Source organism: Notolabrus celidotus, chromosome 16, assembly GCF_009762535.1.
Source record: "Notolabrus celidotus isolate fNotCel1 chromosome 16, fNotCel1.pri, whole genome shotgun sequence".
Lineage (NCBI taxonomy): Eukaryota > Metazoa > Chordata > Actinopteri > Labriformes > Labridae > Notolabrus > Notolabrus celidotus.
Genome location: NC_048287.1, coordinates 20,862,724 through 20,876,942, shown reverse-complemented (window position 1 = coordinate 20,876,942; position 14,219 = coordinate 20,862,724). Strand labels below are relative to the sequence as shown.

The 14,219-nt window shown below is 41.5% G+C and overlaps 1 protein-coding gene across 1 annotated transcript in view; it reads right to left on the bottom strand.

Moving 5' to 3' along the window:
* Window positions 1-613: 613 nt before the first annotated feature.
* Window positions 614-14,219, bottom strand: part of LOC117827651 (brevican core protein-like) — a 29,115-nt gene continuing 15,509 nt past the window's right edge. Inside the window, exons 9-14 of the mRNA XM_034704281.1 lie at window positions 3,811-3,918; window positions 3,548-3,706; window positions 3,370-3,452; window positions 2,150-2,294; window positions 1,886-2,068; window positions 614-1,432 (exon numbers count right to left, since the gene is read on the bottom strand). Of these exons, the coding sequence (XP_034560172.1) occupies window positions 1,311-1,432; window positions 1,886-2,068; window positions 2,150-2,294; window positions 3,370-3,452; window positions 3,548-3,706; window positions 3,811-3,918 (800 nt within the window). The 3' untranslated portion in view covers window positions 614-1,310. The remainder of the gene's footprint in view (window positions 1,433-1,885; window positions 2,069-2,149; window positions 2,295-3,369; window positions 3,453-3,547; window positions 3,707-3,810; window positions 3,919-14,219) is intronic.

The window sequence follows — 14,219 nt, the reverse complement described above, 5'->3', positions numbered from 1 at the left end:
CAAACTAAACAGAGGTTCTCTGAGGTACTCCTCATTGGCACCACATCCACTGATAACTCCTCAGTTTCTACCTCCCCCAAGGTTAAGACTCTTGGTTTCATCCTCGACAGCACAAGCTCGCATCAGTTACGTCACTTGGTCTGGATATTTCCATCTACAAAGCAGTAATCACCTCCGCCCGTCCCTCACAACCAACAGTATCACCATCCTTGTTAACACCCTGGTTGCTTCCTGCTTTGATTACCATAACTCCCCTGTAAGCAGGCCCCCTCCCTTAGTATCCACATGCTCACACAAATTGTCTTCGTAATGACTTTGTTATTTCTGTTAATTTTATTGATCTGTTATTCAATTGTTTTTTTAATCCTGACTTTGGAAGATGACCTTAGTTGTTTTGGAAGTTGTCTATAAATAAAATGTTTTATGATTATTATTTATTCTTAGATTGGCTAAAAATCTTCTCTTATCTCTCACAGTGTCTCTCGTGTCTTCTGTAATCCACAACAGCCGTATAAGATTATAGGTGATGCTTCTATTAGCACAGAGAGTAGGTTAATTTCCTGTTGATCAAAACAAACAAACTAACATGGAATAATAAGCAGAAACAGTGCTTGGGGTAAGATAAGAGAACAATTTATTCTTTGCTCTGTTCTACAAAACTTTATTACAACATAAAGCTGATGAACAAAACTGTGTCCGTTGGAAATAAAAGGTGTCTCAGTGAAATATGTGGACAGCAATCACAGGTGTAAAATCTAAAATACATGTACAGTAACTATTGTCTTTTTGTTAGATTTGATATTGTGCTTTGGATAGTCCTTAGATTGTTTGAAAAAGCAGGGACTTTACTCCTGTATCACAAAATAGAACACAAAACTGCTGGATAGAAAAGTTATTGAAAACATTAGCACCATTTTGTAAAAGGGCTTTTGACTGAACAAACTTCAGTGTAGATTTGGATCTGACATTATGAAGAGGACTTCACATGTTTCCTGTTTTTCTTTGTATTGATAAGGATTCACTTTAACCTCTTCTGTAAGACTGATAGACACTACATTAAACTATTAAAGTCTCATGACTAAAACACACGGGAAAAATCTAACAGACATCAAAACTTTGGAGCTTTAAACTCCCACAAAAGAAAACAAAACCTTTCATAGCTTGCAGGCTTCTTCAGGTTGTTTGTCTGTGCAACTGTGGTTCATTTAGACCTGTATGAGTGTTCATTGGTAAAGTGTTGCTTCCTGCCACCTTCTCAAGTTACAACAGCAGTATTGAATAAAGGAAGACAAGGAGAACATGGCTAACATTTAGAACCTGATGTCCCAGTACTGGGGTGCCTCTTTAACGGCTTCACGGTGGTCTTCAACTGCAACAAAGTCACTGCTTGGCTGAGATGTTACCTCGGGGTACTCAGTCGGACCTCTGGCCTCTGAAAGGTCAATGAAAAAATGATTCAAGATTGTATTAAAGGATTAAGGTGAATTATGGCTTTATTTTTTTGTTCTTTTGTGTCACCAAACCTGTTAGAAAAAGACAAATCATTGAAATGTTGGTTCGTTAAGATAGTACAGCTTGTTTTCTTATGATCATAATTAAACCCGCTTTATTAAGATTACAGCATTGGAAATAATTGCATGTTAAGCCATGCAGTTTCTCCACAATATGGATGTGCATTTCAGATTTTGTTCCAAAGTGCAGCTCCATGGAACAAAGAAGATACATCAGACATTATTTATATGCACGGACTTGTTCAGAAGATAAACACGTTGTTGATTTCGGACCTCCTGGAGGAATTTTTGACATCTAAAATATCACAGGATTTGGTAAATGCTACTCTATCAGGTCATATTTGACAGATTACTAGCAGAGGACTTTATCTTACCAGGGATGCAGAGTATCTGGGGCCTCTCCCACCTGCCCTCAGACAGACACCTGACCACAGGATTGAATCTCTGCTGGAAGCCCTCAGCGCAGTGATAGCGCACCACTGCATTTGTCTCGTATCTCTGACGGACTTTTCCAAACAGGGAGGCGTTTCTGACCTTTGGTGGTGGACCACATGAGGCTGGTGGAAATAATACATGTGTTATGTAATGAGGAGTTCAATTCATTAACGAGGCCTTAAATGTCTTTTTTTATTACTTACAGGTGCTTTTCTTGCAGGTGTATGCGAGGTGATAGTTGCACGGTACATCACTCCAGCGTCCGTCGTCGTGCCACACCATCACCACACAGTCTTCACCGGACAGAAAGTAACTGTCTGGCTGTCCTCTGTACCAGTTCTCATACAGCTTTACAAAGGAAAAAATATGATACTTTGGTATTTGCATGCGAGGAACTAACAGTCATAATGTAGGAAGATAAACCGTGTTGTCATCATCCTCATTGCAAGATTGTTCTTTTAACTGTTATTCATGGTCACGTTTCTACTGCAAAAAGAGAGATAAAGTTGAGTAAAGTGTGCTAAATTATTCAGATTTGTTTCTATTGTGGCAGCGTGCCTATGTTCCCACAGCCCTATGCTCCCACATTTCGGCATCTATTAGCTGTGCTTCATCCGAAACCCTTTTCGATCAGCTTATTTCATTTTTCTTGTAATGATTGTGATAGTGACGATTTCTGCTGCTGCTGTTCCAAATGAAAATACTCATTCATTCATTTACTATTAAGTGCTTCCAACAAATCTTGTGGGAGAATGGGGCTTAAATTGAAGATAAATGTAGGAACACAAGACTTAATTTTGAAAATGTCCTAGAAATGTGGGAACATAGGGCCCAGGGACCATTGGGCTGTAGGAACATAGGGATGACCCCTCTATGGTGGCCTAGCCGTAGGCTACTATAACCCAACTAGCTAGTTGGCTAAGCATAGCATACAGACTGGAAACAAGAGGAGAGGGCCTGGTCTTGCTTTCACTAATAAGAGGAACTTTGTCTCGTAAAAAACAATTAAGCTTAGTGCCCCAAGTTTTTATTTTACTGTATCCTCAAAATGTATATATAACTATAGAAATAATAATATAATATAATTAATATAGTTTAGCAACGAAACATATCTAGACTTTAGTCTCTAATAGTGGTCAAGCTCAGGGAGATTGCAGCTTTCATATAACTTGATTAGGTCTTAATAAAGCTAAGGATATAAATAATGTATCCCCAGATTTTTTCAGACGTTTGTCAACCACTGTCTTCAAGCGAAGAATATTTTAACTAATCTTGAGGTGTCAAATAAGCTCCCCCTTAGAGTTTTCAGTTTTGTTTTGATAAGAGTGTTTGGACTTTTTTTCAGCAGGGTTCTCTAAAAACTCACAAGCAGCCACGCGGATCTTCTTTGTATTATCTAAGTCATGTTTCAAATCTATCTCACCAGTGGATTCCCATCAGACCAGCGGAAATCATCTTCAATGGTTTTATCATTCAAACCAGTCCACTGGTATTCTTTGTAGTTACCTGATTTAGAGAAATAGGGCAATTTCATTCAGTTGTGAAGAGCCATTAACACATAATTCATTCACAGAGGACAAATCATGGTGGTCTGAACCCACTGTTGATATAACCCTGTTCCTCAGGGGTCATGATTGACACCAGGTGAGCTCCCAGCATGCGACAATGCTGCTCCGCCACCTCCCAGCTCAGACGCTGGCTGAAGTGTCGGTAACAGAAACCATGGAACTTATCCCAGCCAGGTTCACACTGCTCCACATCTGTGAAAAAAATCCCAGGAGAAGGAGACAGACAGGACACAGGTCTTACTTTGTTACTTCACCCAAACACAATCTGCTGTCCAGAAAATAGAAACAGAACTCACCTGTCTGACAGAAGTTTCCTCCGTATGTTGGCAAACAGAGACACTTAATTTGTCCACTTTGCTCAGTGCAGGTTCCTCCATTGAGACAGGGGTCGCCCAGGCAGGCATCTGAAACAAAACAAAGGGCCAGTTCAGATTGTTCTCCTGCTGAAAATAGATAAGAGGGAACAATCATGTGCTCCTGTACATGTAGCACGTGTATGGCCTTTATATTGAAAGTTACTGTGTTGCTCATGTTCTACATAAGCTAAGGAAGACAGCTGCGCTTGTTCACAAATGACTGCAGAAAAGCATGTGAAAATACAATACCAACAGTAACATATTACAGTATACATCCTCAGAAAGTGGACATAATGAAACTGCAGCACGAGTATCAACCAGTAGAGGGCAGCAGAACACCTCTTATCTCTTCTGGTCTGGTTTTTACTACACCTTTATTATTGCCTGCTGTGTGTCTTCTTTTTCTTCTTCTTCATCTTCTTTGATGTCAAATGCAGTTACTCTGGGTGACTAGGTCATACATTTCAAAAATATTTAAATATTCTGCATACTTTCAATTTGATTTACAGAAGTTTCGAGCTACATGTTGATGTTATATTACATTTCAGAAAATACTACTTTGAAAGTTGTGCTCAAAGTACCAAAAGTTAATCTTGAAAACGCTCAAAAATGTTCAATTACAAATGAAATGCAAGTCCAAAAGCAAGAAGTGGATAAAGTGTCTATGACTTTAAGTTATCCCAGAGTTTTCAGCAGAAATGTTTCAATGAAAAGTTAGATTGTTTAAATTCCTGTAAAAGATCAGAGGTTGACATTCCAGCTGAATTTAGACAAAAATAAAGAGACATATGTGTCCAAACTGAAATTAAACATTTACAAGGCGACTTTGTTTATTTGCTCCCTTTGACACCCTATAAACAAGAACCATGTGGCGTCTGTGATTAGACGATATACCAACATACCTCTCCATTTTGGGTCAGAACGTACGTATGAAAGATGAAAAGTGTGTCAAAAATCTGAATGAAAGAACTATATGAAAAAATATGGTTATGATTTGACCCATATCGTAGTCCCAATACAATAATACAGCAATCATACTCGCTTGATTGGAGTTGGCACAGCGACCAAAGCCTTGAATCAGCTCTCAGCTCTCAGAATGTCTATATTTTACTCCTGCATTTGTGTAGCTCTCATCAAACTACACAGAGTTTAACTGAGTTTGAATTACTGGTGGCTTTCCTGATATCTTTCAAATGATACGCTGCCATTCTCCAAACTATTATCACTGTAAGTGCAAGATTTTGGACGCTTAAAAAGGAAGTACTAAGAGGAAATAAGAAGGAAGGCAGGGTTGTTGGTATAGACAAACCCTTTTTTGATGGGATACACTTGAGAGAATCTTCAAAGGTAGACAAGACCGCTCACTGTTTATTTGGCGTTGTTTGTGTTATATAGTTCCTGTTTAGATGCTGTCTGGCTTCAATGTATGGCAGTTCAAGTTTCCCTGTAATCAGATGTGTTTTTGGATTTCCATGCCTGTCAGATAACTGCATACTGGCATATCCCTGTTTTTGATCTGAGTTCACAGTGACAACAGCTTCTTGTCATGATACTCACTTTCAAGTTAAATTCTATGGGAGTCAGTTTCTTCTACTAAACAATCAAAAAAAAAAAGATGGAACTTAATGCACAATAACATTTGGAAAAGTCATCATGAATAGCTTATATTATGGCTAATCATTTGAGTCAACACTTGGAATTAGTAAATCTGAAATATGGCTTGACAATGACTTTTATTTAGTCATGTCTAACATGTTATTTCATTGCTAGCTTTGTGTAAAATCTGCAGCTGCCACTATTTGAGCTAAACTTAAACATTTCAAACTAAGGAAAGAAAAATATCAGAGTAATTAACTTGTGTTGAGACAAGAATCAATGATAGATTCGTTCAGTTTATCCATCTGAAACACAAAACTGTACAAATGTTGCAAGATCATCATTGAAACAACAGAACATGACTTGAGTATGAAACATTTGTGACCCATGAAGGACATTTAAAAAGGTATTTTTAAATGCTTCCACTCGCAAAAAATCAACGCTGAACAACAATTGTGCTTATAAACATAAAAACATTCTGTGCTTCGGTCTACAATAGTAATATAAATCTTCAAATATAAGAATGGTTCCTACACTTGACGATCTGACAGTTATGGATTGATAATGAAACAATTAGTTCTGACCAAGTAATCTGATTGGACAAGAGGCATCCTATGAGTGCTGATACAAAGTACAACAGCACTGAGACTTTAAACTTTGTGTCACTCTGCCTCAAACAGGTGTTCTTAATACTGTTAATTAACATTTCAACATAAGGTCTTTGTCTATATTAATCAATCAGATATGATATGATATACTCCAAAGCAGCTGTCAACAGTCTCTTATTACATTGGTTGGATGACCAAGGGAACTTAAAAGGTTGCTGGTCTATGATAGAATTGGGAAACAGTCCACTGACAGTGTTGATGAGAATCTAGTTGTGTTAGGAGAGGCAGATTGAAATCGAAAACAAAAATGATAATCTGATCTTGCTTATTACTTTTATCTGCTGTAAGGTGATTCTAGAACTGTTGTATAAAGCAATATCACACCAAAGGTTGTGCTGTTGTACTGAATATCAGCACGCTATTATTTTACCTGTGACCAAATAATAAAAATGTTGACACTCAGTACATAAGAACTCTCTCTTGTGTGATAAAGCTTGTTTATGATCCAACATTACAGTTGCACTGGTCAATAAATCACACCAATATCGAGTTATTTTCAATTAGAGAGGGGGTATGATGCCAATATTTTTGGCTTCATTTTGTCCCTCTGAAATCTTTTTAGTAGCTTTACATGATATCCAGTTAAACTTTTTTTATACAGTATCTCAGGCTGGTGTCTTTCAAATCCCTCATTTCTGATTTATAATTTTCTTGGTCTGCTTTTTGCTTGATTGCATGTGTGACGTCCACAAATGTGTGGTCACATGTGGGGTATTATTTATGTAATTCTATTATTGTTTATTTATTTATCTGTGTCAGATTGTTAGTTGAAACAACACAGTTAATAGTCAGTGTATGAATATAAACCCGTAATGTGCCTCCAGAACAGTAGGGGTGGTGTGAGACGGAGCTCACTGCTTCCGCAGTGCGCATGTGTGGTGGAGACGCCATCTTATCCCCATTGTATTCATGGCAATGAAGCAACTAATCACCCAAGCGGCAAACTCCGGTCTCAAACGATGAAGCCAATGCGGAAGTGATATAAACTGCAATACATCGAAAATCCGCTTGAGGCTGGCTGCAGAAACACCGGAAACCACATAGATATGAATGGGAAAAAGACGATCTTTGCAGCATTAATAAACAAGTTTACAGCCTGGTTCAAAAAACGGCTTGGCCCTACAACGCTAATCTCTCTAATGGCACACACTGTACGGGGGGTGAATTTTTTTCTAACGTGACGGTTAAGAAGATATTAAGATTATGAGTTTTGCCCAAATAAGGACATGACTGACGTGACTCCCGGTCGGGAACACACAGCCATTGGCTAAGAGACTCACACTACGTCACACTCTGCCTGGTTGAGTTCCGCATTACCAATATGGCTGCTGCCGTCGATTTGCTTCGAAACAGCTCTTAGGAACAGATGGGTGACGTCACGGATACTACGTCCATATTTTATACAGTCTATGTAATCACCCCATCAAATGCGATCCCAAAGAAGAAAATTCCCAAAAACCAGTAATGGTTCCATGGTGGAATGAAGAATGTAACCTTGCAGTTCGAGCCAGGAATAGAGTCTATAGGAAGCTAGGACAGCACCTGATTGAGAAATATGCTGTTGAGTATAAAAGATTGAGAGCCAAAGCTAGACGGGTAATAAAAGAAGCCAAGAAGGAAAGCTGGAGAAGCTTCTGTGGTACATTAGGACCAGACACACCTGTTAAAAAAATCTGGAACTTAGTCCACAGAATGACAGGAGCTTTCAAACAGGTGACGATTCCTGTTCTTCGGTGTAATGTTAGGGAGGCAGTGAACGGTAAAGATAAAGCGAATATGTTGGCTAAACAACTTCAAAAAGTACACAGTTTAAGTAATGTAAGTGAAGAAAACAGAAGGAGGAGGGCAGAGATAGTAGGAAAGCATCAAGATAAGCTACAGTCTAATAGTGATAACTCAGGTGCTATAAATGTGTTCTTTACGTTGGCTGAGTTGAAGAGAGCCATAAGTCAAGGGAAGGATACCTCTCCAGGTAGAGATGGTTTGGGATACCAATTATTTAGGCAGCTGGGAGACATGATGTTAGAGGAGGTGTTAGCTCTTATTAACCATGTTTGGGAAAGAGGGTGTCTCCCAAAAGAGTGGAAGCATGCGGTAATAATTCCCATTGTAAAACCTGGGAAGGAACCTAGTAATCCTACTTCTTACAGGCCAATTGCTCTGACCTCTGTACTCTGTACTCTGTAAAATAATGGAGTGGATGGTTACAGATAGATTGGTACAGAAACTGGAAAAAATGGGTACTTTGTAGAGTATCAAAGTGGATTTAGGAAGGGTAGATCTACAATGGATGCTGTTTTGAATTTGGACATTGATGTAAAAAAGGCTATTGCAAATAAAGAAGCAGTAGTAGCAGTGTTTCTTGACATTGAAAAAGCATATGATATGCTATGGAGGGAGGGGCTGCTAATTGCATTATATGATGCTGGGGTTAAAGGAAGGATGTATAACTGGATTATGAACTTTTTACGTAATAGGACAATACAGGTGAGGGTCGGAAGCGGATTCTCTGAGAAACTTGAGGTAGAGAATGGAACCCCCAATGAAGTGTTATAAGCCCTGTTTTGTTCAATATCTTAGTAAACGGTATGTTTAGTAGAGTGGGTAGAGAACTTGGAGTTTCCTTGTTTGCTGACGACGGAGCTGTCTGGAAACGAGGGAGGAATCTCCCTTATGTCTTCACTCAGACTCAGAAAGCTTTAGCGAGTGTGACTGAGTGGGCTAATGAAAGGGGCTTCAAAATATAAATTGAAAAGACTAAATACATTGTATCTGGGTATAAAAGGAAAGTGCCAGCCCAGCAGATACAACTACTGTATATGGAAAGGCACTTGAGAGAGTCAAGCACTTTAAATTTCTTGGAATGTGGCTGGTCGAGAGATTGACTTGGAAAGTGCATGTAGAAAAGGTTTGTTTTAAGTGTGAAAAAATAGTGAATGTTCTTAGGTGTGTGGCAGGGTCAGACTGGGGGCTGATAGAGAGTCACTTTTAATGATATATAGAGCTATGGTACGGTCAGCTATTGATTATGGGTGTATGGCATATGGATCAGCTGCGTCGTCAGTGACAAGGAAGCTCGATATAATTCAAGCTTAGGCCCTTAGAGTGCATGGTGGCGCATCTCGCACTACCTCAGTAGCTGCTCTTTTAGTGGAAATGGGGGAAACGCCACTGCACCTTAGAAGGATTAAACTTGGTATGAGGTACTTAATGAAAATAAAGGGGCAGACTAAATCAGGTCCAGCAAATAGACTTTTGAGCCAGCACTGGGCATTCTTGGGATCAGCAACTACTGTTAAAGCTAACTTTGGGGAAAAACTAAAATCTGTAGCAGAGGAAATGGGAGTGCTTAATTTGGATGTGTGTCTTCAAGTCTGTTGGTCTATTGTACCACAATGGTTGATCCCAGGTCTTGAGGTTGACTTAAGTATTCTAAATGTCTGTCAGAGAAAGGAAGTAGGGGGTGTTGTGAGAGTGTTTCAGTTTTATTTGTGCCAGCACTGGAATGGGTATATTCCAGTGTATACAGACGGATCAAAAGAACCGGAGAGTGGGAGAGTCGGGTTTGGAGCATACATACCTGAGCTGGGAGTTAAAAAGGGGGTTCAGATTCCTGACCACATGTCAGTATTTACTGCTGAAATGGTGGCAGTACTATGGGCACTTTGGTGGGCGGAGGACAAGAAATTGAGGCAGGTAGTGATATGCAGTGATTCAGCAGCAGTATTGACAACAATTAAAGAGCAGAAGTCCGAGTCTAGGCCGGACGTGTTAGCAGAGATAAATCAAATGCTGTATAGACTTCACAGAGCAGGGGGAAAAGTGGGATTTGTTTGGGTCCCAGCACACATGGGAATAGAAGGAAATGAGGGAGCAGATACTATGGTAAAGAGAGCTACAAAGATGGAAAGTGTTGGAATGTGTTTGCCTTATGGACTGCCGGAGTATAAAGAAATTATAAATAAGTGGGTTAAAGATGCATGGCAAAATGTATGGGAAAATGAAAGAAAGGGGAGGTCATATTTTGAAATTCAGAGTACAGTGGGAAAGGAAAAATATTATACTTTTCAGTAGTTATAACTAGGCTGAGGCTCGGGCATTGTGGGCTCAAGAGTGGGCTGGCCCTGATAGGGAAGCACCCTGATGGAAAATGTGACTGTGGGGACGTGGAGTCAGTGCGTCATATTGTCTTGCAGTGTGAAAGGTATGCTCGGGAAAGAAGGACGCTGTTCAGAGACCTGCAAACAGCTGGAGAAGCAGTCTTTAGCATGAGCACGTTATTAAACTTGGACAACTGGGCAACAGTTAAGAGACTGTTGGAATTCTTGCACAGAACCGGAGTGTACACACAAATATAAGAATTGATCCAAGGACTTGATTCATCGACCTGAGGAGGGCAGCAATACGCCGTTGTTGCGTCTAGCCTGCCTTACCCAAAGAAGAAGAAGAACTAACCTCCCGCCTCCACCTCTCTTCTTTGTTTTAAACGGTTTTACAGGTTTGTGAAGCACAAAACCAGTCAAACGGACAGAGTTTTATACACTGATAGAATGTGTTAGGTTATAAGCCATTCATTCGGGCTTTAATGTCATCCAAGAGATCATCTTAAGTCAGGGAGATGAAACTGAAGCTCTTCCCGTCATATGCAAACTCCTAAAAGGGGCCATGCAGATTGAGACTGACCAAGTTGAAGTAGTCGTGAACCTCATCCAGACAGAGAAAAAGGTCGACAATTATGAGCAAGTGTCAGCAAAGGTAGGCTATCATGACATTGTTGTTCACCCAGGTCAGACGGCCCACCTAAAGTTCCCAGTACCTACCAGTTTCACCCATTCCCTAGTCCTCTTTGAAATCAGCTCTGATGATCCACAGCTTGAGCAGTTAGATATGGGTGACTGTCTGGTTAAAGTGCATCACACAGAGAGACTGTATGTTGAAATCCCTGTGGCAAACCCCACCAAGCACGATGTAGTTCTAGCTAGCTGCACAGCCCTGGGCAGCATCCAACCGATCGACAGAGTTGTTGAAACAGACCAAGTGAACAATGTTCAAGTAAATGAAGGGGGCACACCCCCCCTCGCCACAGCAGAACTGTGGCACCCACCAGTTGACATTGGTCATCTGCGTGTAGAGGAACAGGCAGTAGCGCTAATGACAATGATGATATTGGCTGTATTCCTAACCATTAAATGACCATAGCCATGAAGGATGACATTCATGTGCAACGTTCGTATGCAGCCATACCTAAGCCACTTTATAAAGAGGTCAAAGAATACATTCAAGACCTGCTGGCTAAAAAGTGGATCATAAAGTCAAAATCCTCTTATGCTGCTCCAGTGGTGTGTGTGCGGAAAAAGGATGGAACGTTAAGGCTTTGTGTGGATTATCGTCTCCTTAACCGCAAAATACTCCCACGAATCCAAGACCTGATGAATACTCTGGGGGGATACAGCTGGTTTTCTATCCTGGACCAGGGTGAAGCGCATCACCAGGGGTACATCGCAGAGGGATCCAGACATCTGACGGCGTTCACCACCCCATGGGGCCTCTATGAGTGGGTCCGCATCCCCTTCGGCCTCTCAAATGCCCCAGCTGCGTTTCAGAGGTGTATGGAGGAGGTGTTGGACTCCCTACGGGACGAATGTTGCATCCCTTACCTGAATGATATACTGTGTTAGGGCCCTCCAACAGCATGGCATCAAACTCCGGCCCACCAAGTGTGAGTTATTCAAGAGAGAGGTGCGGTATGTTGGGAGACTTGTTTCAGCCGAAGGGGTGAGGATCGATCCCAAAGATCTCGCAGCCGTCCAAGCATTGAAAGAGAGAACTCCAAGCAACGCAGGCGATGTTCGTAAGCTGGTGGGATTCTTATCCTATTACAGGACATTTGTGCAGGACTTTTCTAGAATCACAAAGCCGTTATATGACCTTTTGCAAGTGAAGGGAAGCCAGGCCACACAACCACCACTCAAACTTGTGAAGGGGAAGGGAGGTCAGTTGTCCTCCAGAGCTCCCATACGGTGGACATCAGAACATCAAGAGGTCCTAGACCACCTGATAAACATCTTGTCCAGCCCACCTGTGTTAGCTTATCCCAACTTCGACCTGCCGTTTGTGCTACATACCGACGCATCAGCAAAAGGCCTCAGTGCAGTCCTATACCAGCGTCAGGATGGGAAGTTGAGGGTTGTCGCCTATGGGTCAAGAACACTGTCCGCTGCAGAGAAGAACTACTACATGCACTCGAGGAAGCTCGAGTTTCTTGCATTAAAGTGGTCAGTGTGCGAGAAATTTCGGGACTACCTTTTCTATGCTCCCCATTTCACTGTCTACACAGATAACAACCCCCTGACCTACGCGATGAGCACCGCGAAGCTGAACGCTGCAGGCCACAAGTGGGTTGGGGAGTTAGCCGACTTCCGGTTTGAGATTCGGTATAGGCCGGGGAAAGTCAACATTGATTCCGACACTCTCTCTAGACTGCCTTTGGACATGACTGAGTATGTAGCTGCCTGCACAGAAGAGCTGTCAGAGGATACAGTCCAAGCAACGTGGGATGGTAGTCAAGTAGCAAAGGAAAAGGATGTGGCCTATGTTGCGATGTCAAACTTGTCCCAAGGAACAAGGCTGCACACACCTGGCTCCCAGTCAGCCATCAGTCAGGAAGACCTTGTGAAAGCACAGAGAGAGGACACTACCATCAACAAAGTCATCAAACTAAAAAAAAGTACACCAACCTAACAAGTCAAGTCAGAAGGGGCGCCAGTGGTCCAGTAAAGAGACTCCTCCATGAGTGGAAAGGCTTCAGCTGGATAAGGGTTTGCTGTGGAGAAAGACACTACAAAGAAGGCAACTGGTCTTACCTGAAATGTACAGAGCCATCGCCCTGAGACATCTCCATGACGAGATGGGCCATGTGGGAACTGAGAGGGTTGTTAACTTAGCCAGAGACCAATTCTACTGGCCCTACATGAAGAAAGAAATCGAAACATATGTGACCCGGAAATGTCCTTGTATCAAACAAAAGAAGCCTGAGTCGCATGCCAGAGCACCGATGGGGTCCATTACCACCACAGCACCGCTTGAGTTAGTGTCCATCAACTACCTGCACCTGGGGCCGAGCGTTGGTGGGTTTGAGTACATCTTGGTAGTTGTCGACCACTTCACCCAGTTTGCTCAAGCATACGCCACCCGCAATAAGTCAGGGAAGACCGCTGCAGAAAAGATGTACGATGACTTCATTCACACAAACCAGGTGTGTGAGCCAAACCGGAGCTAATGACAATGATGTTGCTAATGACATAGCAACCGCTAGCTAGTTAGCATTCCGGACTTAGCTTAAACACTCACACCACGGCTCTCTTTACCACATTACGACCCGAATGACAGACTTATAACCTAACACATTCTATCAGTGTATAAAACTCTGTCCCTTTGACTGGTTTTGTGCTTCACAAACCAGTAAAACAGTTTAAAACAAAGAAGAGAGGCGGAGGCAGGAGGTTAGTTGCTTCATTGCCATGAATACAATGGGGATAAGATGGCGTCTCCACTGCATATGCACACTGTGGAAGCCGAGCTCCGTCTCACACCACCCCTACTGTTCTGGAGGCACATTACGGGTTTATATTCATACACTGACTATTAACTGTGTTGTTTCAACTAACAATCTGACACAGACAAATAAATAAACAATAATAGAATTAAAAAAATAATACCCCACATGTGACCACACATTTGCTTCGCTCGTCACATACTCCCCAACAAATAAAAGAATGCCTCCTGGCATTGTAAACTAGACTGAGTTACACACCTTTAACTCCTAATATAGATGTTTCTTTCTCACAACAGGGGGTGTGATCGTCCTGCCGCTTTAGGTAGGACAACCAAACCTCTATAATTCAGCTGACAGACAAGTCACAACAACATCACATGACTCTTCTGTAGTTGAAACTTCAAGGTAAAAAGAAAAAAACTCTGGTCTATTGATAAGAACTGTCTTACTATAATATTAGGATTCAGACCTAGTGAACCTTTTTGGACTACTTCCAGAATTCTTGCAAAGACACTGTGAAGGAAATATTT